The sequence below is a fragment of the Geotrypetes seraphini genome, chromosome 19 (assembly GCF_902459505.1).
Source record: "Geotrypetes seraphini chromosome 19, aGeoSer1.1, whole genome shotgun sequence".
NCBI lineage: Eukaryota > Metazoa > Chordata > Amphibia > Gymnophiona > Dermophiidae > Geotrypetes > Geotrypetes seraphini.
The window spans coordinates 422968-446817 of record NC_047102.1 but is presented as its reverse complement, the minus strand read 5'-3'; the positions used below and the strand labels follow the sequence as shown (position 1 = coordinate 446817).

General features: G+C 42.2%; 1 protein-coding gene across 3 annotated transcripts in view; it reads left to right on the top strand.

The window, feature by feature from the left end:
* HIPK3 (homeodomain interacting protein kinase 3) overlaps positions 1–23850 on the top strand; it is a 125863-nt gene that overhangs the window by 2136 nt on the left and 99877 nt on the right. For all 3 annotated transcript variants that reach the window (XM_033927841.1, XM_033927840.1, XM_033927839.1), the window contains exon 2: positions 6689–7742. In XM_033927841.1, coding sequence (XP_033783732.1) covers positions 6691–7742 — 1052 coding nt within the window. In that variant the 5' untranslated portion in view covers positions 6689–6690. The remainder of the gene's footprint in view (positions 1–6688; positions 7743–23850) is intronic.

Sequence of the window (23850 nt, the reverse complement as noted above, 5' to 3'; positions counted from 1 at the left end):
CACACAATCTAGTGAAGGGAATCCCGCTTTGGATCAATTCCTGGGTCATCCTAACGATGGATGCCAGCTTGTTCAGCTGGGGAGGGGGGGGCTCATTGTAATGGTCATCCAGTTCAAGGACAGTGGTCTCCATCTCGGCGGAAGTGGTCTATCAACAGGCTAGAACTGTGAGCTATTTGTCTGGTTGTCCACCGACTGCAGTCTTTGCTGGAGGGCAAAGCACTGAAAAGAGATTAGGTTCCTATCTTGATAATCTTTTCTAGTAGATAGGGATGGTATGCTGAGCTCAGCAATTTATCTGACGCTCCTGCTTTCTGTTTTATGCTTAATGGTCAGCTCCATAGTTAAGACTTAACTGTTAGTCAGACTATTGAGCTTGGAAGAGCCTGTATATAGAATTACAAGAGTGGAATGGTTGAGCTCCATAAATGTTGAGGCCATTTGTTTCTTGCTTGACGTCAGACTGATTGGTCTATAATTTTCTGGAGCCCTTTTTAAAAATCAGCATCACGTTGGCCACCCTCTAGTCTTTGGTACCATGCTGTATTTTAAAGAAAATTTTACAAATTACCAACAATAGCTTTGCATTAAAAAAAAAGGCATTCCCTGGTCTCCCTGCCTGCTGAGCAAAGGGGAAGCCACCAAAGCTGGTTTGTTTTGATTTTATTCATTTATATCCAACTTTATACAAAGCGGTTTACAGTGAAAACATACACAGTATTTAAAACACATATACACATACAATACTTGTTTAAACAAACACAGATTAGCGACCAGTGCTCAAACAATTATAATAGTCTTAGTTCCCATATTTCATTTTACTGAACAAATATCTCCTAATCGTTTAAATGTACATAAGTTTCCCTGCTGGTGTATATACATTGGGCTTTGGGAAATCCTGCCAGCTCAGTTGATTGGGGATTTCCCTGTCATGATCAGCTCAGCCAGCAGGGAGAGCAGCAGCAGTGGGTAGAAGAACAAAACTTTTTAAATTTTGTCATGAGCAATTAGGGGGGTGGGTAGGAGCTTAGGTATTGTGCCTAGCTATTGCTCTTCTGAGTAGGTGCCAGGCACGGTTCCTCCCCTTGATACTGGGGCTGCTCTGCACGAATAGCATACATATAATTTGCATATTATGCTAAGAATTCCCTGCAGATGGGTCCCTCAGAGCCACAATACCACCGGTACACTGGTCCCCACAGACTTTCCTGTCACGTATCCCTCAGATATTCTCCCATCGCACACTGGTTCCTCTGGATTCTCCAGTCATTCAGATAATTAGGCTTACTAAACTAAACCTATTTAGGTTTCTGCCAGGTACCTGTGACCTGGATTGGCCACTGTTGAAAAAACAGGAAACTGGGCCAGATGGACTATTGGTCTACTCTTATGTTCTTATGGTGTGCTTGCATCAGTTGAGGCTCAGCCCACACACCTCCCTGAGCTCATGGTAGGCTTATATGGTAATCCTTGGTGTCAGCATTGGCCTATGCAGCACCACATAGCTTACAAAAATAGGAACAGAGTAAAAAGTTACAGAATACAATTAGAGAAGAAAATGTGCAAAAGTAACAGAATTGGCATCATCATAGATGTACAATTTGTGTGTTTTTATTATCTTTTGGTATATTCTAAGGCAAAACCCACTTAATGATAAACAATTATGAAGGGAATGTTTGTAAACCTTTTAAGGAATTCAATTGTAGTAACAAATGTAGAGTGAAGACTTGAGAAGAGGAAGAAATAAAATTCTGTAGTAGATGGATTTTGTCATAAGAAGGTCTACGTAATTATTAGCTGGGTTCCAGATTGAATTAATTGAATCCAAGCATGATGATTCATGGGTTATTACATATGATGTCCGGTTTAAAATTACAATTCAGTATATAGTTTTAAATGGTTAAATGGGATTGATGTTGCTCATTATCATATAGATATATAGAATTAATCTGTTCCGTATATGTTTATTATTTATGTGGTGCTTATTTAGTGTTGGGCATTCTTTATCACAATATATTTATTCCTTTATATTTCCTTTGTTATTTTAGTATATATTTTATTATATCTTTCTGAGGTCTTATATATTCAGATGAATTGATAATTTGAATGGATATATTAATAAGTTCATCTTTATTTAATAAGGCTGATGAGATCTGGGAATGTTTAATTGCTCTTGAAGCTAAATAAATTTACTTAATTATGAATGATTGATATAATAAGATTAAATTGTCCAAAGAATAGGATATTAGGTTAATTTTTATATATAATTTTAAGAATTAGTTTATAATGCTAGTATTATTGGGATATGAAATGGATTTGGATTAAATTTGTAGGATACATGATGGGGGTTTGGATAATTTAGTAAAAAGGCTAAGTAAGGGATTTGGAACTCTTTATAGGTGTATAGAGTATATTATATAGAATAATTTAACTTTTTTATTAATTGTGAAAGTGTTTTATGAATAATTTTAATGCTTTTGTAGCTAAAAATTAATTAATTAATTTCTGAATAATAGTAGTTAAGGATAACATCCTAGCTTGTTAAATCATTTGATGAATTGGTAAAAAAATATGAATGGGATAAAGGGGCTGTTATAAGGATTTTAGGAGATGCTTGGTAGGGGTTTAGGTGGCTGATCTAAATGGGTGCTATCAAGCAAGCGTATGATTTTGGGGGAGGGGAGGGGAATGGGGAGTAATTATAGGGGGCTTAGGATGTATATTGTTTGTAAGATGCTAGAAGGGGTCAGATGTGTTAGAATATATGTTATGGTATCATTTATTGGAATAAGGAAATGTCTTTAAAACTGTTTGCATTGAGCCAGTGAAGAGGAAAAAAACTCTTAACTTCCTGAAGAAACAGAATGCAGACATATATTATATCATGTATATTTTCACATATAGATTATATCAGGGATCTCAAAGTCCCTCCTTGAGGGCCGCAAACCAATCGGGTTTTCAGGATTTCCCCAATGAATATGCATTGAAAGCAGTGCATGCACATAGATCTCATGCATATTCATTGGGGAAATCCTGAAAACCCTACTAGATTGTGGCCCTCAAGGAGGGACTTTGAGACCCCTGGATTTTTTTTAATGTATCTGATACATTTGTACAACAGATTAGGACAGCCACTATTGATCCAATAATTTTATTTGATCATGGTAGAGTACGGATTGAATTTAAACTTGAGGAAACAGACCTGTTTGGAGGTTTGATAATGCATTGCTAACTGATGAAAAATTTTGGGAGGAATTTCAAACAAAAGTTAAGGAGTTTTTTCAACTCAATACTTCAGAGGAAATATCATTAGAAATGCTTTGGGATGCTTTTAAAGCTACCTTGAGAAGGCAAATTATTTCATATTTAGCTCATATCCGGAGACAATTTAAGATGGAATTCTCTAATCTGGAACAAGTTATTAAGAGCTTGGAGTCACATTTGGTTGTGAAATGGGAACAAAATACTTTGCAAGCCCTATTAAAAGCTAAATATAACTATAATGAGATTTCCTCTAAATTGGCTAGAAAAGAATTGTTTCTACAGCAAGCTCTGTATTATGGAAACTCGAATAAAGCGGAAAAGTATTGGCTAATTATCGTAAAGCAAAAAAAGGAAAGTAAAGATTGTGGCTATTAATGATGAGAATGGGGTAACTCACTCTCAAATTTGAAATATTTTAAAATAATTCTTAACATATTATAAGGCCTTATATTCTTCTGAGCTTTATTCAAATAAAGAACTAGATGGATTAGACTTTTTAAAATTAATTAAGGGTCCTAGAATTCCCGAGCATATTAAAAGATCCCTCGATATACTTATATCTTTGAAAGAATTACAAACAGCTTTGAAGTCCCTTAGAGTTGGATCCGCTCCAGGTGGTGATGGATTTACTGTGGAGTTCTATAAATCATTTCAAAGTGCCCTTTTTTATTAAATTTTATATCGGGCTCAACTGAATGAAGGTTGAGTATCAGGTACTATGGCGGAATCTCTAACTATTGTTTTACCAAAGCCAAAATTTGACTTTTTGCCCTCATAGATGTACCAAATAAAATAGTATCATATGAGAGTGCCACTGGATTTTCTAATATATTATTAACTTGATCCCAAATGGATCTCCAGAATTTCAATATCAAGGGACAATAGTATTATTAAATGATCCAACGTCTTAGTTTCAAGATGACAATGCCAGCATCTATTAGACTTGGTACTATCTACTTTATGTAAATGAACTGGGGTCCAAAAAACTCTATGCAACAACAACAACAAAAAAAAAACATGTTTGTCTCATAGACGCAGACACCGTACATTTTAACCTACAATTCCAAATTCGTGGCTGTTGAGATGTAGTAATTGGTGCTTTATCTCAATGCTCCAAATGTCATGCAGACCAGTTTTTTGGTTTCTTATTCAAAAATCCAGATATTAATTTATACCACTGAGCGGCCTGGTACCCCAGGAAGTCCACCTGAAAACATAAGACCGGCAAGCTATATGGATCTTTCAAATTTTTTCCATTCAGGGAACCCTGCCTGAATGGCCTGCTTCAACTGCAACCGCCTATAATTTTGCGATTTAGTAAGGCCAAATTTGTGTTGTAATCGTGAAAAGTCAAGCAGCTTACCATCTAATATAACATCATCTAAAGTGTGAATACCTGCCTTCATCTCCAGATGACCTTAAATCCGCCAATTTGAACCTTGGAGTTTGGCCAAAGGGACCGACAGGTGGATTTATGGATTGGAATAGATGTTAAGTTATTTATATATTTTAAAGTTTGCCATGTATCTAATAAAATTCTATTGTCCTTGGACAATTTAAGCATCTTGATACTCAAAACCTGACTTAATCTCAATGGTGATAGGAGTTGCCATTCCAACCATAACCAGTCTGGCAAATTTTCCATGAGCTCTGGGAGGATCCAATATATATCCTGACACATAATATAGGCTTGTTGATACCTATAGAAATTTGGAAAATTTACACCACCCTCCACAATTGGTCTTTGTAAAGATACTAGAGCAATTCTCACTTTTTTTCTCCAGCCAAATAAATTTCGTCAGAATGCTATTTAACTTTTTATAAAATGACCCCTGAAAATACACTGGCAACATTCCCATTTGGTAGCAAACCACAGGCAAGACCATCATCTTAACCGTTTGGACTCTTCCCCACCAAGACAAATGTAAAGGGTTCCATTGCTCACACATTTCCGTAACCTTCAACAGTAAGTTTTTCTCATTAATTCTAATTGACTCTTTCAACGTATTATGAATCCAAATTCCTAAATACTTAATTCCTTCCTCCTTCCAAAGAAAAGGCAATGAACTAAATAAACCCTTTTGACAATGAACATTTAAAGGAAGAACTTCAAATTTACTCCAATTTATTTTATAGCCAGAAAATTTTCCGAATTTTTCAATTAAATCTATCAAACTTGGAATGGTAGTTTCAGGATTTCTCAAATGAAGCAAAATATCATCTGCATATGCAGAGACTTTATATTCTAGACCTGTGTAAGGAATACCCTGAATCTCCTTTGCCTGCTGAATAACCAATAATAAGGGTTCCAATACAATATCAAAGAGCAAAGGAGATAACGAACACCCTTGTCTAACTCCCCTCTCCAGACAGAAACGTTCCGAAAAAGTATTATTTATATATAATCTAGCAGAGGGGGAGCTATACAAGGTTTGAATCATTTGTATGAATCCAGAACCAATACCATGCCCCGATTTCCTTTTCCTTGTGGCAGTAGCACGAGGAGGAGGGGAACAGCTTCAAGTTTTTTAAAAATTTGTTATTCCGCCTTTTCAAAATTACAAAGCGGCTTTACAACAATAAAAAGCAAAAACAAGGTAATACAGACACATTCAAATTAATAGTAGCAGCAAATTTATTTTGGTTAGCTGGGTTTCAATATTGCCTCCAGCAACAGTATTTTTTAAGGAGCCATAAGGGGGGTGGTGGATAAGGAATGTATCCTCCCATTTGGAGGGCTGATCACATCTCTGATATAACCAGGATTAGTTAATGTTTTTCAGATGTTATAGTTGTAGAAATTGCTGAATAAGCTCTTCAATCTGAGTGTGATTAAACCCCCCCTCCCCCCTTACGAAACCATAGTGCATTGTTTAGCACTGACCGTGGCAGTAACAGCTCCGACGCTTATATTCCTATGAGCGTCGAAGCTGTTACTACAGTGGCTGGCGCTAAAAACTGCACTACAGTTTTGTAAAAGGAAGGTAAATGAATATCAATAGTCCACATAAGTTCTTCAATTTGAATAAAAGTCAATGCTTTTCCAAATTTTCAGCTAATATCCCATTTTAACATTTGAAAATTCATGTGACTTAAAATGATGAAAATAACTAAACTGTAGACCTACCCCCTACCCCTTGTCAAAGCCAGAAGGCAAGTCCTCTGCCTGTATTGATTCCTGTTGAAAAATGGCTGCAAGCCCTCTCAAAGCAGTTTTGACAGCTGTAATCTATGAACATCGTCAATAAATTTGCTATTTTTTGTAGGATTTGTGACCTCTGTAGAGAGAGCTATATTTGTTCAAAAATCATAGAATATTTCATGCCCTATTTGAATAAATAATTTTGCTAAGCAATTCATGTGAATGGTTCTTATGAACTTACAAGGAAATAAGTCTATTTATTTTTTGTTTCCTTATTTTTAGGTATGGCCTCTCAAGTCTTGATATACCCACCATTTGTTTATCAAACACAATCAAGTGCCTTTTGTCGAGTGAAGAAACTTAAAGTTGAGCCAAGCAGCTGTGCATATCTCAAAAGAACATATCCAGGGACCCGTGTGAATGGTCAAATCTTTGGAGTTGCACTTCCATCAAACAGAATTGGTACTTCTACTGATACGAAACATCCACAGAGCAGCTTGTTGCTGACAGGCGCTGGTTCTTTAAGTGCTGTAGGTGCTCAAGAGAGTACAGTGGCAGAGGGGCTGCAACCTCAGGATAGGAATGGGTTAAGTTTATCGGACAGTCGGTACCGATGTGGATTGAAGCGTAAGAGTGAAGAATTGGATAATCCAAGTGGAGCAATGCAGATTGTTGATGAACTGTCTATGTTGCCAGCAATGTTGCAGACAAACGTGGGGAATCCTGTGTCTGTTGTGGCAGCTACTGCAACAAAACAGAGTGGCACCAATGGAGATGGTGATTATCAATTAGTACAGCACGAAGTGCTGTGTTCTGTGAAAAACACATATGAAGTCCTTGACTTTCTTGGCCGGGGGACTTTTGGACAGGTAGTCAAGTGCTGGAAAAGGGGGACAAGTGATATTGTGGCAATTAAAATTTTGAAGAACCACCCTTCTTATGCCCGCCAAGGTCAAATAGAAGTGAGCATACTGGCAAGACTGAGTGGTGAAAATGCAGATGAATTTAACTTTGTACGAGCATATGAATGCTTTCAGCATCGTAACCACACATGCTTGGTTTTTGAGATGTTGGAACAGAACTTGTATGACTTTCTAAAGCAAAATAAATTCAGTCCTCTGCCACTGAAAATAATTAGGCCTATTCTTAAACAGGTGGCCACTGCACTGAAAAAACTTAAAAGTCTGGGTTTAATCCATGCTGACCTCAAACCAGAGAATATTATGTTGGTGGATCCTATTCGGCAGCCATACAGGGTTAAAGTAATAGATTTTGGATCTGCCAGCCATGTCTCAAAGACTGTTTGTTCAACTTATTTGCAGTCTCGGTACTACAGGTAAGAGACGTTACTGTTTTGTGTGTTTTTTTGTGGGGGGAGAGAGTAGTATGAAATTTTCCGTTAAAATGACTATAAATATGAAAACTGCTGTGGGTTAAAGCCAAACTTTTTAGAAAGAGGGATATATTGTAGAAAAAGGTTCAAATACTTGCCATGCCTTCAAATTCTTTTCTTTTAATAATTTTAGCCCACATATCCTACAATTCTATGCATTTTCCCTAACTACCCCAGCGGGATCCCACTCTAACTATTGTACCTGGGCAATGGGAATTAAGTGACTTGTCCAGGGTCACAAGAACCCAGTGTGGGATTTGAACCCACAACCTCAGGGTGCCAAGGCTATGGCTCTAACCACTGAACCACACACTAAGGAGTTTCTTCTCTTAATGCCTATGGAAAAAAACAGTACATCTTGTTCGTTGTGTTCAATTCAAAACCCTTAATCTCTGTCCCAGTGCTTTGAGTGACCAAGTAGTTGTACTTAATAAACTACAATGGTATTAGTTTGAATTTTGTAACTAATTTGTAAATCACTGCTGTTTTGTACAAAGGGCAGTATATTAAGCCAAATGCCATGGTGCGCCTTCACCAGGAGTACTGCGTACAGCACTGGTCGCCGTACATGAAGGACATGGTACTACTCGAAAGGGTCCAGAGAAGAGCGACCAAGATGGTTAAGGGGTTGGAGGAGCTGTTGTATAGTGAAAGATTAGAGAAACTGGGCTTCTTCTCCCTCAAACAGGAGATTGAGAGGGGACATGATCGAAACATTCAAGGTACTGAAGGGGATAGACTTGGTAGACAAAGACAGGTTGTTCACCCTCTCCAAGGTAGGGAGAACGAGAGGGCACTTTCTAAAGTTGAAAGGAGATAGATTTTGTACGAACATAAGGAAGTTCTTCTTCACCCAGATAGTGGTGGAAATCTAGAACGCTTATCTGGAAGCTGTCATAGGGGAAAACACCCTCCAGGGATTCAAGACAAAGTTAGACAAGTTCCTGCTGAACAAGGACGTACGCTGGTAGGGCTAGTCTCAGTTAAGGTGCTGGTCCTTGACCAGAGGGCCGTCGTGTGAGCAGAGTGCTGGGCATGATGGACCACTGGTCTGACACAGCAGCGACAATTCTTATGTTCTTAAATAAACCATAAAGAAAACTTCTGTTGAATTCTAATTTTTTTCTGAAGATGTAATATACAGGAGTTATAGCTATGCTAACTGAGGGCTTGAGAGAGATTTTCAGGATCTGGAAGCCAGTTTGGCTTGAAATGACTGGAATTTTATTTATTGTTATCCTATGGCAGTTATTCCCAAATTCCAATATAGTGCTATATTATAAACTGAATCTTAGAATGCTTGGTATAATCCCATATTCGTATTGCACCTCATAGACTTAGTATCTTAAATATCTATCTTCCCGATCCTCAGCAGGGCCACTCAAATACTTTTCATAGTGTTTGGCTTTATGCACTAAATCATCATCAGATCATACCCTTTTATGTTTGTATTTATTTATGCATGTTTTATAAGTGTGCTCAAGGTGATGCATAGCAAGTTATTCTAGTAGTGGGAAAGGATCAAATAAACTCTCTTGCCAAGAAGTGCTTTTTTAGCCTTCGAATGTTGAGAAAGGTCAGAAACCTTTTCTGCGAACAACACTTCTCTGTTCTGGTCCAATCTATCATATTATCCCGGCTAGATTACTGTAACGCTATCTATCTCGGCATAACAAAGACTTGCCTTCAAAGACTCCAACTATTACAAAATACCGCTGCAAAATTAATTTTTGAAAAAAAGTAAATTTGACCATGCCTTTGCTTTTAAACCTTCATTGGCTTCTGGTCTATCTCAGGATTCACTTTAAATGTGCATGTATTACTTTTAATTTTGTATATGGTATCTTCATCCCTCTTGTCCCTTTATTATGGAACTAGTCTTTAAGCCCGTTACATTAACGGGTGCTAGAATAGATGTGTCTGTCTGTCTGTGTTTTTTTCTCTCTCTCTCCTTGGCCACTGTCTGTGTCCTTCTATCTTCCCCCCTCCCCAAGCAAAACTGTCTGCCCCCAGCACACCCCTCCACCCAAAGCAGCCCCCTTTCCCTCTCCCTGACTGTCTATCCGTGGCCCCCTTCTGTATTCACCCCAGAGCAAAGCTGTTTGCTCCCAGCACAGACCTCCCCCCAAAGCAGACCCCTTTCCTTAACTGTCTCTCCATGGTCCTTTCTGTCTTCCCCCCCACAGCAAAGCTGTCGGTCCCCAGCACACTTCCCCCCCCCCCAAAGCAGCCCCCTTTCCCTCTCCCTGTCTCTCCATGGCCCCTTCTGTCTTCCCTTAGTGGCCCCAGTGCCGCCTTCCATGTCCTTAATGTCCCATTCAATGTCCTTAGTGCCCTCAGTGCCTCCTTCCTATATCCTTAGTGCCCTCAGTGCCCCCAGTGCCTCCTTCCCGTGTCCTTAGTGCCCTTTCCTATGTCCTTAGTGCCCCCAGTGTCTCCTTCCAATGCCCCCCCTCAATGCCTTTTAGACTTTGTTCCACCCATACCCTCCCCCCGAAGCCAGCCTGCCTGCCTCCCATCCCCCTGTGCAGTAGAACCTTTAATTTCTACCCCTCCCCCCCAATTCTCCCATACAGTAGAATTCGGCATTTGCAGCATGTTTCTATCTACCCCCTCCCCCCCCCCGCCACTATCGCTGCCATGCAGCCGACCCCACTGACCCTCCCAAACGAACACAAACCTCCGGCCTGCAGCAGCTCCACAGCACTCTACTGTAACTGATTTCCTCGGCAGTGAAAACCAAGACAGTAGAAGGCTGGAAGCAGAATGTTTAGAGTGCTGTGGAGCTACTGCAGGCCGGAGGTTTGTGTTCATCTCGCGGTGGGAGGGTTGGATGGTAGGCTCAACCTGCCGGCCCCGGGGGTCCACCCGCAGGCACGAATGGTAGCCGTGTAGACACCTCCTTGGGCAGCAAGGTTCGGACACGCACCGCCACGCGCACGGGGCTCTCGTCGACCCGGGGCTTCGGCGCCATCGACGGAGGGAAAGAGGTGCGAGCTGCGCATTCAAGGAAAGCGCGCCCGCTTCATCTTGTTTCTTCGGCAGCCGCCCCCCTCCCCCGGAGCGACTCCGACCTCTACCGGGTCCTCCAGTAGCTCACACTCCCACATCCGTGCCCTCCCAGCAGGGAATTTTGAAAGCAGCAGCGTGAGGTGGAGAGCAGGGAGGCTGTGGTGACGTAATACGTGCACATGCACACTCGTGCTGCCGCAACGGATCAGGGAACACGCGACACGAGTGCGCATGCGCGCTTAGCTTTTTATTATTATTGATGCTTATAGATTCTCCTATGCAAGAGGCACCCAACAATTCAAACTCTCCCTTCCTTCAGTGAAAGGAATCAAAGGAGTCAAGAATTTCAGTCAATCCTTGGTTTTCAAATTTTCTTAACTATGGAACAAACTTCCTCTTATTTTAAGGGGTCCTGATCCTTTTCAACTTTTTCATGAATCTTTAAAAACTATTTTATTTGCCAAACACTTTGGAAACTAGTCATATTAATATTTTCTGATTGTTACTTTTTAAAATATTTTTTTAGCTACTGTTAACCGAGTCGAGCTCCTTTCTGGCTGAAGACCCAATATATAAAGCTAAGTTTTAGTTTAGGAATAGTTAAAAGGCTCTTGTTCATTCCATCACCCACCCACCCACTTAATTCATATCTGGCAATGGAGAGAGGCTTTAGGCTGTGGTTTCTGGTCCAGTGGGGGAGAAGCTTAAGTTAAAGCAAAAGCTGCTGTGGGTGGGCAAGTGAGGTGGGGTACCCACCTACCTAAACTAAATTAAATCTAGGACTTGTATACTGAGTCTCGATTTGGTTAACACTAGTTGTAATTAATGGAAAGAATTGACTTTATGGAAACTTATCTGCTAGAAAATGCTGAAACACGGTAGTTTTCAAAATTTTTCAAAAAAACTTGAAGAGATAGGATCTTATTTGAGAAGGTAGGTTGTTCCAAATTGCTGTTAGTAAATAGGGGAAGGAATGAACAGTTTTACTGATAGATCTGGCACCTTTTACAGTGGGGAAAGAAAGTTTAAGTACATGGATAGTTTAAGTACATGGATAGTTCTGCAGTTTGAAGATCTCAAAGAATTTAAAGCTAAAGGGACTAGCGAATCAAAGATACCATGTAAGATTTAAAAAACTATGCAGGCACATTTAAATTGAACTCTCTAATCTAATCTAATCTTAGGTTTGTATACCGCATCATCTCCACGTTCATAGAGCTCGACGCGGTTTACAGTAGGAGAAATGGGAAGGAATTACAACAGAGGGTTAGAGGTAGAAGTGTGAAGAAAATTTAGAGGACTTGGGATGCCAAGATATAAGAGTTTCCTTGATTCCTAAGTTGGAGGGAGACTTACATTTTTTGAGAAAAGCCAGGTTTTCAGATGTTTGCGGAAAACTTGGAGAGAGCTCAAGTTCCGAAGAGGGGAGGTAAGGTTGTTCCAGAGCTCAGTGATTTTGAAGTGGAGGGAGGTCCCTAGCTTTCCTGTGTGGAAAATGCCTTTTAGCGAGGGGAAGGATAGTTTTAATTTGTGGGAGGATCTGGTGGTATTAGGGTTTGAGGAATTCCAAGAAAGAGGGATAAAGGGAGGGAAGATACCATATAGGATTTTGAAAGTTAAACAGGTGCATTTATAGTGGACCCTGGCGATTATCGGAAGCCAGTGGAGCTTGGCCAGGAGCGGGGAGACATGGTCAAATTTATTTTTAGCGAAGAAGAGCTTGGCCGCGGCATTCTGAATTCGTTGGAGTCTGTGGAGGTTTTTCTTAGTTAGGCTTAAGTAGATAGAGTTGCAATAGTCCAATCTGGAGAGGATGATGGATTGGACAAGGAGGGTAAAATGTTTTTGATGGAAGCAGGATCTAACTTTCCTCAGCATGTGAAGGCTGAAAAAGCATTTTTTTACCAAGGATTGGAGGTGGTCATTGAAGGACAATGTGGAATCAATGATGATGCCCAAGACCTTGCTCGAGAACTCAAGTTGCAGAGAGGAGCCAGAGGGTAGTGGGATGGAGGTGGGTAGGTGATCTAGTTTTGGACCGAGCCAAAGAAGTCTTGTTTTGGACTCATTCAATTTCATTTGCACAGTGTGGGCCCAGGATTGTAGGTTCATTATACAAGAGGATATGTTCTTAGACAGGTCGGTGAGGTTCGAATCGGTCTCGAGGAGGACGAGGATGTAGTCTGCATAAGTGTAAATTGTTTCAAGAGGGGCTAGGTGGAGGAGTTTTAGGGAGGACATATAGATGTTGAAAAGGATAGGGGATAGTGGAGAGCCCTGCGGGACTCCACAATTCGGTTTCCAGGGGGAGGATGAGGTGCCATTCATGTTAACAATGTAAGAACGAGATCAGAGGAATTTAGAGAACCAACCTAAGACTGTGGAGTTGATACCTATCTCAGAGAGTTGGTAAACAAGAATATCATGGTGAACAACGTTAAAAGCAGCGGAAAGGTCAAATTGTAGGAGGACGGCGAACTTGTTTTGAGAGTGAAGTTGTTGAACCCTTGAAATCAGGGAAGACAGTAGGGATTCGGTGCTGAAGTTTGGACGAAAGCCATATTGATAGGGTAAAAGAATAGAGAATCTCTAATTATGATGAGAGTTGGGAAGAAATGATGGACTCTAGCATCTTGGTTAGGAGAGGGATATTTGCAATTGGGCGATAGCTGGATGGTATGTAAAGGTCAAGGTCAGATTTTTTCAGTAGTGGGGTCAAGGCGATATGACCCATTTCTGGGGAGAAATAGCCCGACTGAAGGGCGGAGTTTATGAGAATGGTGATAGAAGAAATAGCCTGAGCGGGAATGTTCTCGTATAGGTAGGAGGGGAATGGGTCCAAGGAGCAATTACAGGATTTCAGTTTGAGACAGAGATTGAGGACCAGGGATTCAGATACGCGCTCAAAGGTGGTCCAGGATCTGTCAGCTGGGATAGGGTTGGAGACCATTAGGGTGGGAGTGGAATCGGTGGGCACTAGGGAGTTGTAAGAGACTCAATAGAAAAGGAAGCCAATGTAAATTCCTTAACGGAGGTGACACATGGTCATACTTTGTTTTACCAAAGATCAATCTTATGGTGATATTTTTTCCTTTTCCTTTGCTCAAACCCACCTAAATGGAGATACAATAGTCCAAGTGTGCTAAAATAATGGCTTGGCTTAAAATTGCAAAAATGTTGATAAAACAGGTGACGGACACTTTTCAGTTTAGGCAAACTGAAGAAACCCCTAAAAGCTCCATTGCCCCACCTGTCCCCATTGGCTGCAGCCACTCTTCATCGCCTATCCAGCCACCCATGCAGCAGCCCTATCATATCTTTATCCCCAGCAGTAAGATGGTTGAGGCACTGATCAAAGATAGCATAGTCCGGCACCTAGACACACACGACCTGATGAGAGCCAGTCAACATGGGTTCAGGAAAGGGAAATCATATTTGACGAACCTACTTCAATTTTTTTGAGACAGTGAACAGACAAATTGATAGTGGAGAACTGGTGGATGTTGTGTACTTGGACTTTCAGAAAGCGTTCGACAAGGTTCCTTCCACATGTAAGACTTCTCAGGAAATTACAAGGCCATGGAATAGAGGGAGATATACTAAGATGGCTAGACAAATGGCTAGAGAACAGAAAACAGAGAGTGGGCATAAATGGGAAGTTCTCAGAATGGGAAAAAGTGACTAGCGGTGTACCCCAGGGCTCGGTACTTGGAACCATCTTATTTCATATTTTCATAAATGACCTGGAAGAAGGAACATCCAGTGAAATCATCAAGTTTGCATAAGACACAAAGCTATGCCGGGCAATCGGATCGCAGAATGACAGCGAGGAACTCCAGAACGACTTGAATCAATTGGAGAAGTGGGCAGATAAATGGCAGATGAATTTTAATGTGGAAAAATACAAAGTGATACATTTAGGCAGAAAAAATAAAGATCACAAGTATAGTACGTCAGGTGTAACTCTGGGAAAGACCGAACAGGAAAAGGACCTGGGAATACTGATAGATAGGACCCTGAAACCGGCGGCGGCAAAAAAAAAGCAAGTTTCAAGTTTTTATTAGCATTTGATGGATCGCTTATTTAATTTACTAAGCAATGTACAACTTTGTAAAAACAGGGTTGTGGGTACATAGAAAATAACTTCAGACTTACAAAATAAGACTAACATGAATCTCAGGGGATAGGGGGAAAAAGTTACAATTTCTTGTTAGAGTGAAAAAAAACAAAAGGGAAATAAACGAGAGGGAGGGTAAAAATAACAAACCCCCCCTCCCCTAAGATTTTTGGTTATTGGTCGGTGAGTGAAAAGTTGAATGCATCTTTAAAAAGATAAGTTTTTAAGATTTTTTTAAAGGATGAAAGGTCTTTTTCGTCTCTTATGTACTGTGGTAGAGAGTTCCACAGTTGAGGGGCCATGACCAAAAACATATCATGTCTTCTGGTGCCTATAATTTTTAGGGATGGAACAGTTAAGAGGTTATGCGAAGTTGAACGAAGAGACCGGGAGGTGTTGTAAGGAATAAGCATTCTGGTTATGAATTGAGGTTCATTATAGGTTAAAGATTTAAAAACTAGAAGTAATATTTTAAAAGTAATGCGATGGCTGATAGGAAGCCAGTGAGAATCAATCATCAAGGGTGTGACGTGATAAAGAAGGGAATTACAAGTATATCAGAGAAAGTTATAATACCGCTCTACAGAGCCATGGTCAGACTGCACCTGGAATACTGTGTCCAGTATTGGTCTCCATACCTAAAGAAGGATATAAAACTGCTAGAGAGGATGCAGAGACGAGCAACGAAGCTAGTGAAAGGTATGGAGAACCTGGACTATGAGGAACGACTTAGGAGACTAGGGTTGTTCTCCCTTGAGAAGAGGAGACTGCGAGGGGATCTGATCGAGACTTTCAAAATACTGAAACGATTCGACAAAATGGAGCAGGGAAAGCAGTTATTTACAATGTCCAATGTGACACGGACAAGAGGCATAGACTAAAGCTGAGGAGGGACAGGTCCAGGATGAATATCAAGAAGTTCTGTTTCACACAGTGAGTGTGAAACCTGGAATGCTCTCCCAGAGGAAGTAATTGCAGAATCCACCGTTCTAGTGATATGAGTAAGGGTAAATTAGATGCACATCTCCCTTGAGAAGCATACAGTGATATGGGGACTAAAACTATGCCAGGGTACACCTGGCGGGGCCTCCGCGTGTGCGGATCACCAGACTTGATGGACCCAGGGTCTGATCCGGAGATGGCAATTCTTATGTTCTTATGAATCCCTCTTCCTCCTTCCTCCTCCCTCCCCCCCCAAATATAAACACTTAAAAAATGTTTTAAAATTGATGTACCAACATGGCTGCTGGAGAATCTCCTTCACGGTAACAGTGCTCCTTTATGGGCTATTTCTGTAGTTAATAGCATTCCTAGCCTTCTGAGTAAAAAGGATCCATGTGGGTTGCTTTTTCAGGGAGAATTTCCCCCACACACCCCATAGCACCCTCTCTTTTTCTCTGTCTCTGCTTCTCCTTAGCATGCCCCCCCCCCTAGAATCCTCTCCCTCTCCTCAGTATCTACACTCACAGGGCTGCCTCTAGGACCAAGGCCATTTCAGTAGCTGGAGTGAAATTGTGGCATAACATGATTGGATAATTGAGGATGCTGTATAACATCCAGCATTTTAAAAAGCTTTTAAAGACAACCCTTTTGTGGAAGCTTCTTTTTTTAAAAATAGGGGCAGTGTTTACTTTATAATGACCATTTAACCATTGGTTCACCTGTGGGTATTTTATTTATTTAACAAAAATGTATATTCTACCTAATAACCTAAGTGGGTTACAAAGATAGATACATGAAATCCAAGTAAAGCATAAAATAACAAATGTTTCTCAGTGGAGGAGGGTGATTAGTTGAGTGCCACATGGATTTATACTTGGACTGCTGCTATTTAACATACTTATAAATGGGAGTAAGTGAGGTGAATGAATACCTTTTCAGATAACATAAAAGTATTCAAACTTGTTAATGCACGTGGACTGTGAAAAATTTCAGGAAGACCTTAGAAAACTGGAAGATTGGGCATCTAAATAGCAGATGAACTTGAATGTGGATTAAGCGATGCACTTTGGGAAGAATAACTCAAATAATAAATCAAAAATAAATAATAAATCAAATAAATAATAAATCAAATCATAGTTACTGGATGCTAGAGTTCAACTTAGCCATCAGCAACCAAGAAAAAATCTGAGTGTCACTGTAGACCAGGGGTGTCAAAGTCCCTCCTTGAGGGCCACAATCCAGTTGGGTTTTCAGGATTTCCCCAATGAATATGCATGAGATCTATTTGCATGCACTGCTTTCATTGTATGCTAATAGATCTCATGCATATTCATTGGGGAAATCCTGAAAACCTGACTGGATTGTGGCCCTTGAGGAGGGACTTTGACACCCCTGCTGTAAATAATACATCTTGTGCCCAGTGAGTGGTGACAGCTAAAGAAGCAAACAGGATGCTGGGAATTGTTTGGAAAGAGATGGTAAATAAGACCAAGAGTATTATAGTTCCTCTGTATTGCTTCATAGTGTGACCTCACCTTAAGTATTATGTTCAGTTCAGGTTGCCATATCTCAGAAAAGATATAGCAGAATTAGAAAAGTGACTAAAATGATAGAAGGGATGAACGCCTCTCATATGGCTATTCTTATGTTCTTATGATGCTGTGGGAGCAGCTGGAAAAACCAACAATGTAAGATTAGTGGTGGGAGGGTCAATGGACAGAAGACAAAAATAGCCTAAGAAAGGAATCTGAGGAAAAATAAATCTGAAAGGAAAAGAGACAAAAGGCAATACGTTGAATTTGACACACACACAGTGTAAAAAGTCAATGAGGTTTTCATTCAAACAGATAAGGGTCCCTCTGATTATTGTTTGAATTTATAGGTTTGAGTTGAAGAAATCATTATGCTTATATTATGAGAGAGGCACAAGAAGGGACTATCGAAGTGCAATGATGGTCCCTATTTAATCTTCAAGCGGCTCCTATGAAGGAGATGTGGGTACTGACTACTTTTACACAGTTTAGATAAAATTTATGCTATCTTTATTTTTATTTTATTCCAATGCTTCGGTGATATTTAAAAGCTTTAGTAATATACACAAGTAAGTGAAACCTGAATGAGAGCTGATAAATACAGTTCCACTGTCCAGGGCTTGAACTTGATGATGATCTATCACTTTGAATGGCACTCAAAGTGTACTGGAGGATTTCTTAAAATAGGCAAAGGAGGTGGTAACCAGAAATTTGATTACTATAGATGGTGAGGTTGTCTGGTGGTTGCAGTGAAGCAAGCCAGGAGTGTTGCTCTGAAGGGCATTCATTCATCTGAGGTCAGCCTAGTGTGAAATCAGTTGCTATACATGTGTGAGTAGATTTACACTTGGAGATATTTAAGGGTATTTGTATATGTAAACAGTGTGTGGTATTCTGCAATATTTATCAAATAGTTTGTTTAAAGGTATTTTTGAATCCAGCTAATTTTGTTTTGGAACCTGATCTTGAATGGATCTAATCTAATCTTTGGTATTTATATTGGGTCATCTCCCAGAGGAGCTCGACTCGGTTCACATATAATTAAGACTAGAGTACATAGCTTAAAACATAGGAGAAGGAAGAACTAATTAAAAACTAAAGTACATAAGAAAAGCATAAGAAAAATAACTATAATATTATCATTTCGTTGAGGCTGTAGCTAAACCATTTAAAAATGGCGAGAAGAACAAAGTTTTCAGAAATTTACAAAATAATTGCAGCTGGCCTAAAAGCCTAATGGAGTCAGGAAGTTCATTCCAGATCTCTACAAACTTGAAAACAAAAGATCGACTGAGCTTCCCAGAAGATTTAATTCCCTTAAAGGAAGGGAAGATTGACATAGGCTTTGTGTGTTTCTCAAATGACAAAATCTAAGGGTATTCCAATATAAGGGGACAAAAGGATCAAATATTCCAAAGAGAAGCTTGAAGATTATGCATGCGCATTTAAAACTGGATCCTAAAGCGAACTGGGAGACAGTGAAGCTTTATCAACAAAGGGGAAACTGATTATTTCTTCATGGTATATTTTTCTTGAACTGTGACATTGAAGCCTATCCTAACCAGATGTTGCTAGGCAACTCAAAAAAGATAGCAATTTTTGATGTTGAAATCAGGAAGTTGTTTTTTGTTTTTTTTTAACTTGAAGGCCTTGTTTGTTTGAATTACCCATGTAAAACTTAAACTCTGTAAAAATGTATTCTATGATCCAGGCCAGTCACCTTTTAAAATTCTAGTCTACAGGTGTCAAAGTTGGTCCTCAAGGGCCGCAATCCAGTCGGGTTTTCAGGATTTCCCCAATGAATATGCAAGGGATCTATTAGCATACAATGAAAGCAGTGCATGCAAATAGATCTCATGCATATTCATTGAGGAAATCCTGAAAACCCGACTGGATTGCGGCCCTCGAGGAGGGACTTTGACACCACTGTTCTAGTCCCTTAGTTTTTTTTCTGTATTGCCCATTGATTCTTATTTGACATTCCCAGCCTAGACTTTGGAGTACATATAGTCCCATCGGGTTTTCAGAATATCCACAGTGAATATTCATGCACTGCCTCAATAGCATGGAAATCTCTCTCTTGCATATTCATTATGGATATCCTGAAAACCCAATGGGACTTGGTATCCCCTGAGGACTGGGATGGGAATGGTTGATTTTACTCCATAGAATGTGTAATAAGCTGCTGCTGTTGCACTCATATTTCCTAAGCCTTGTGTAAACACGAATACAGGATGTCCGGTGCAGTACTCGGAGAGACCCCCAGGAAAGAGACTTGGGACTATTGGTAGACAAGTCAATGAAGCTGTCCGAACAATGTGCAGTGGCGGCGGCAAAAAGGGTGAACAGAATGCTAGGAATGATTAATAAGGGGATCACAAACAGATCGGAGAAGGTTATCATGCCGCTGTACCTGGCCAAGGTACACCCTCACCTGGAATACTGCGTCCAGAACTGCTGTACATGAAGAAGGACACAGTGCTACTCGAAAGGGTCCAGAGAAGAGCAACTAAAATGGTTAAGGAGCTGGAGGAGTTGCCGTACAGTGAGAGATTAGAGAAACTGGGCCTCTTCTCCCTTGAAAAGAGGGGACATGATCGAAACTTTCAAGATAATGAAGGGAATAGACTTAGTAGATAAAGACAGGTTGTTCACGCTCTCCAAGGTGGAGAGAATGAGAAGGCACTCTCTAAAGTTAAAAAAGGGGATAGATTCCGTACAAACGTAAAGAAGTTCTTCTTCACCTAGAGAGTGGTGGAAAACTGGAACGCTCTTCAGGAGGCTGTTATAGGGGAAAACACCCTCCAGGGATTCAAGACAAAGTTACATAAGAACATAAGAATTGCCGCTGCTGGGTCAGACCAGTGGTCCATCGTGCCCAGCAGTCAGCTCATGCGGCGGCCCTCTGATGAAAGACCAGCGCCCTAACTGAGACAAGCCCTACCTGCTGGTAAGGCTAGACTCAGGGCACTGGTCTTTGGGCCGCTCTGGGAGCATACTGCTGGGCATGATGGACCACTGGTCTGACCCAGCAGCGACAATTCTTATGTTATGTTAAGTTATCCCAGGACAAACAGGCATGTATTCTCACTATGGGTGACGTGATCCAACGGAGCCCCGATGCGGACGCCTCACAAGCATTTTTGCTTGATGAAACTCGAAGTTTCGAGTCGCCCGCACTGCGCATGCGCGAGTGCCTTCCCACCCAGACCAGGGCGCGTCTCCTCGGTTCTTACTTTTCTGCGGAGCCGAGAAGTCCGTCTTTGACTCTCTGCATGAAGATTTTCACTTGTGCCTTCTAAAGTCCGTGGTTTTGGGTTAAATTTCTCTTAATCGCTGATTTTCGTCGTTTTTCTTGTTTTCAAAAAAATATATATATATATTTCTTCCATCCGTTCGACCGGGCAGGCCACTTGGCCGCGGCTTCGATCTTGCGGCGGAGCTTTTCCGGCCTATGTCCCGGCCTATCACCGGTTTTAAAAAGTGTGCCAAGTGCCAGCGCGCAATTTCGCTAACGGACCCTCATCGACACTCGTTGTCTCGGGCCTGAACACCTTCCGAAATCATGCCGGTCTTGCTCCACACTCACCGCATGTGCTTTCAAGCGCCGTTGCGTTTTGTGGGAGTCGCTGTTCAGCATGGAGTCCTCGACGGAGCAGTCTTCATCAAAAGGCCCCTCACCTTCGACTTCATGTGCTGCTCCACAGCCTTCCACCTCTGCGGCACCGAGTCTCATCAAGCCTGCATCGTTCGTGCCGGCCCCGACACCAGCGCCTGCTGCGATACCTTCCTCAGTCTCTTCAGATCAGGTAGCACAGCAGCCTATTCCACCGGACATCCACCTGGACACAGGTTCAAAATTCTCCAAAGAATATCTGGAGACTATGCACCTCCCTCAACCACCTGCTGAATCCCTCAAGCTTCCTCTACATAAGCTGCTGGATCAGACCTTCATGCTATGCCTTGAAACACCTTATTCCATCCCCGTTGTACCGGGCAAATTGGATACCAGGTACCGCACGGTGCATCACAAGGGGTTCGTTGGTTCCCAACTCTCCCATCAATCCCTCTTGGTAGAGTCCTCACTGAAGCGGTCTCACCCCTCCCAGGTCTACGCTGCCGTCCCACCTGGTAGAGAGGGCAAGACCATGGACCGATTTGGTAAGAGGATTTATCAGAACTCCATGACGACTTCCAGGATTCTGAACTACAACTTCCATTTTGTCACTTATTTCGAGTTCTTCCTGTCGGTACTCCAGAAGTTCTTGCCCTATGTGGACCCCAGGGCACAATCCGAGTACCAGGAAGTTCTGGCCTCGCTGTCCCAGCTCCGGCTATAGCTGATGCAGTCATCCTACGATTCCTTTGAACTCTCGGCTCAGGCAACAGCATGTGCAGTGGCCATGCGCCGGCTGGCGTGGCTCAGGACCATCGATATGAACCCTAATCTCCAGGACAGGCTTGCCAATGTTCCATGCGCTGGTACCGACCTTTTTGATGAATCCATCGAGGCAGCGACCAAGAAGCTCTCGGACCACGAGAAATCCTTCCAATCTATCTTGCACCCGAAGCCTAAGCCTGCTCCTCCTCGTCCATCACGTCCACCGTTGATATACCAGCGGCGTTACCCACCTAAGCAGGCTCCCACCATCTGACAGCCTGTGAAGCAGCAGCATTCACAAAAGCAGCATACTGCCCCTAAGGCCCCCCAGCCCTTTTGACTGTCTCATACAGGACGTAACCTCAGCCGTCCTGCCATTTTCAGTTGCCCCATCAATCGGGGGCCGTCTCCATCACTTTTACCATCAATGGACGACCATTACCACCGACCTCTGGGTCCTCTCCATCATTAAAGAAGGATGCTCCCTCCAGTTCGATCGAGTCCCCCCGGAACATCCTCCAAGAGAGTATCCTTCAAACTTGACCCAGACCGCTCTTCTTCTTCAGGAAGCTCAGGCTTTATTACAGCTCGGAGCTGTCGAGCTGGTCCTCGTGTCTCAACAGAACAAGGGTTTTTACTCCCGGTACTTCCTTGTTCCGAAGAAGACGGGCGATCTGCGACCCATTTTGGACCTCAGGGTGCTCAACAAGTTTCTGGTAAAAGAGAAGTTTCGCATGTTGACCCTGACATCCCTGTATCCCCTCCTCGAGCAGAACGACTGGTTATGCTCTCTGGATCTCAAGGAAGCCTACACTCACATCCCCATTCATCTGGCCTCACGCCAATACCTCAGATTCAGGGTGGGAAATCTTCATCTTCAATACCGAGAGCTCCCCTTCGGCCTGACCTCATCACCCAGAGTTTTCACCAAGTGCCTGGTAGTGGTGGCCGCAGCACTCCGGAACCATGGCCTCCAGGTCTTCCCCTACCTGGACGACTGGCTCATCAAGGATTCCACGTCTCAGGGAGTCGTCCTCGCGACCCAGAGGACGATCTGGTTACTGCAACACCTGGGATTCGAGATAAACTTCCCGAAATTCCATCTACAACCTTCCCAGACTCTTCCCTTCATCGGAGCTGTTCTGGATACTACTCAACTCAGAGCGTTCCTTCCTCCCCAACGTCAGGAAGCTCTCCTCCATCTTTGCCACTTGGTGTCCTCTCGCCCTTCCATCTCGGTGAGATACATAATGATTCTCCTGGGCCACATGGCCTCTACAGTTCACGTGACTCCTTTTGCCAGACCTCACTTCAGGATTCCCCAGTGGACCCTGACATCTCAAAGGACGCAGACATCCGACCCTCTGTCCCGACACATCCGGGTCACCCCTGCTCTACAACAGTCTCTTCGCTGGTGGATGCTATCCTCCAATCTATCCAGAGGTTTGCTGTTCCAAACTCCCCCCCATCAGAAAGTCCTCACGACCGACTCGTCCACTTAAGCTTGGGGGGCTCATCTGGACCAGCACAGACCACCAGTGCCACATCAATCTCCTGGAACTCAGGGCGATTTTCCATGCTTTCAATGCCTTCCAGCACCTGCTTCAAGACAAGGTGGTCCTCATTCGCACGGACAACCAAGTTGCCATGTATTATATCAACAAGCAGGGGGGCACGGGATTGGCCTCCCTCTGCCAGGAAGCTCTGAAAGTTTGGGATTGGGCAATTCACCACAACACCTTCCACAAAGCTGTCTACATTCAAGGGACGGACAATGCCTTGGCGGACAACTTGAGTCGCCTGCTGCAACCTCATGAGTGGACTCAACGCTCCTCCATCACATCTTTTCTCAGTGGGGAACTCTTCAGATTGACCTCTTTGCAGCCCCCCACAACTTCAAACTGCCTCAATCCTGCTTCAGGATCTACACTCCTCACCGCCTCGAGGCAGATGCTTTTCTTCTGGATTGGACGAATCTCTTTCTATATGCGTTTCCTCCATTTCCTCTCATCCAGAAGACTCTAGTCAAACTCAAGTCAGACCATGCCACCATGATCCTGATCGCTC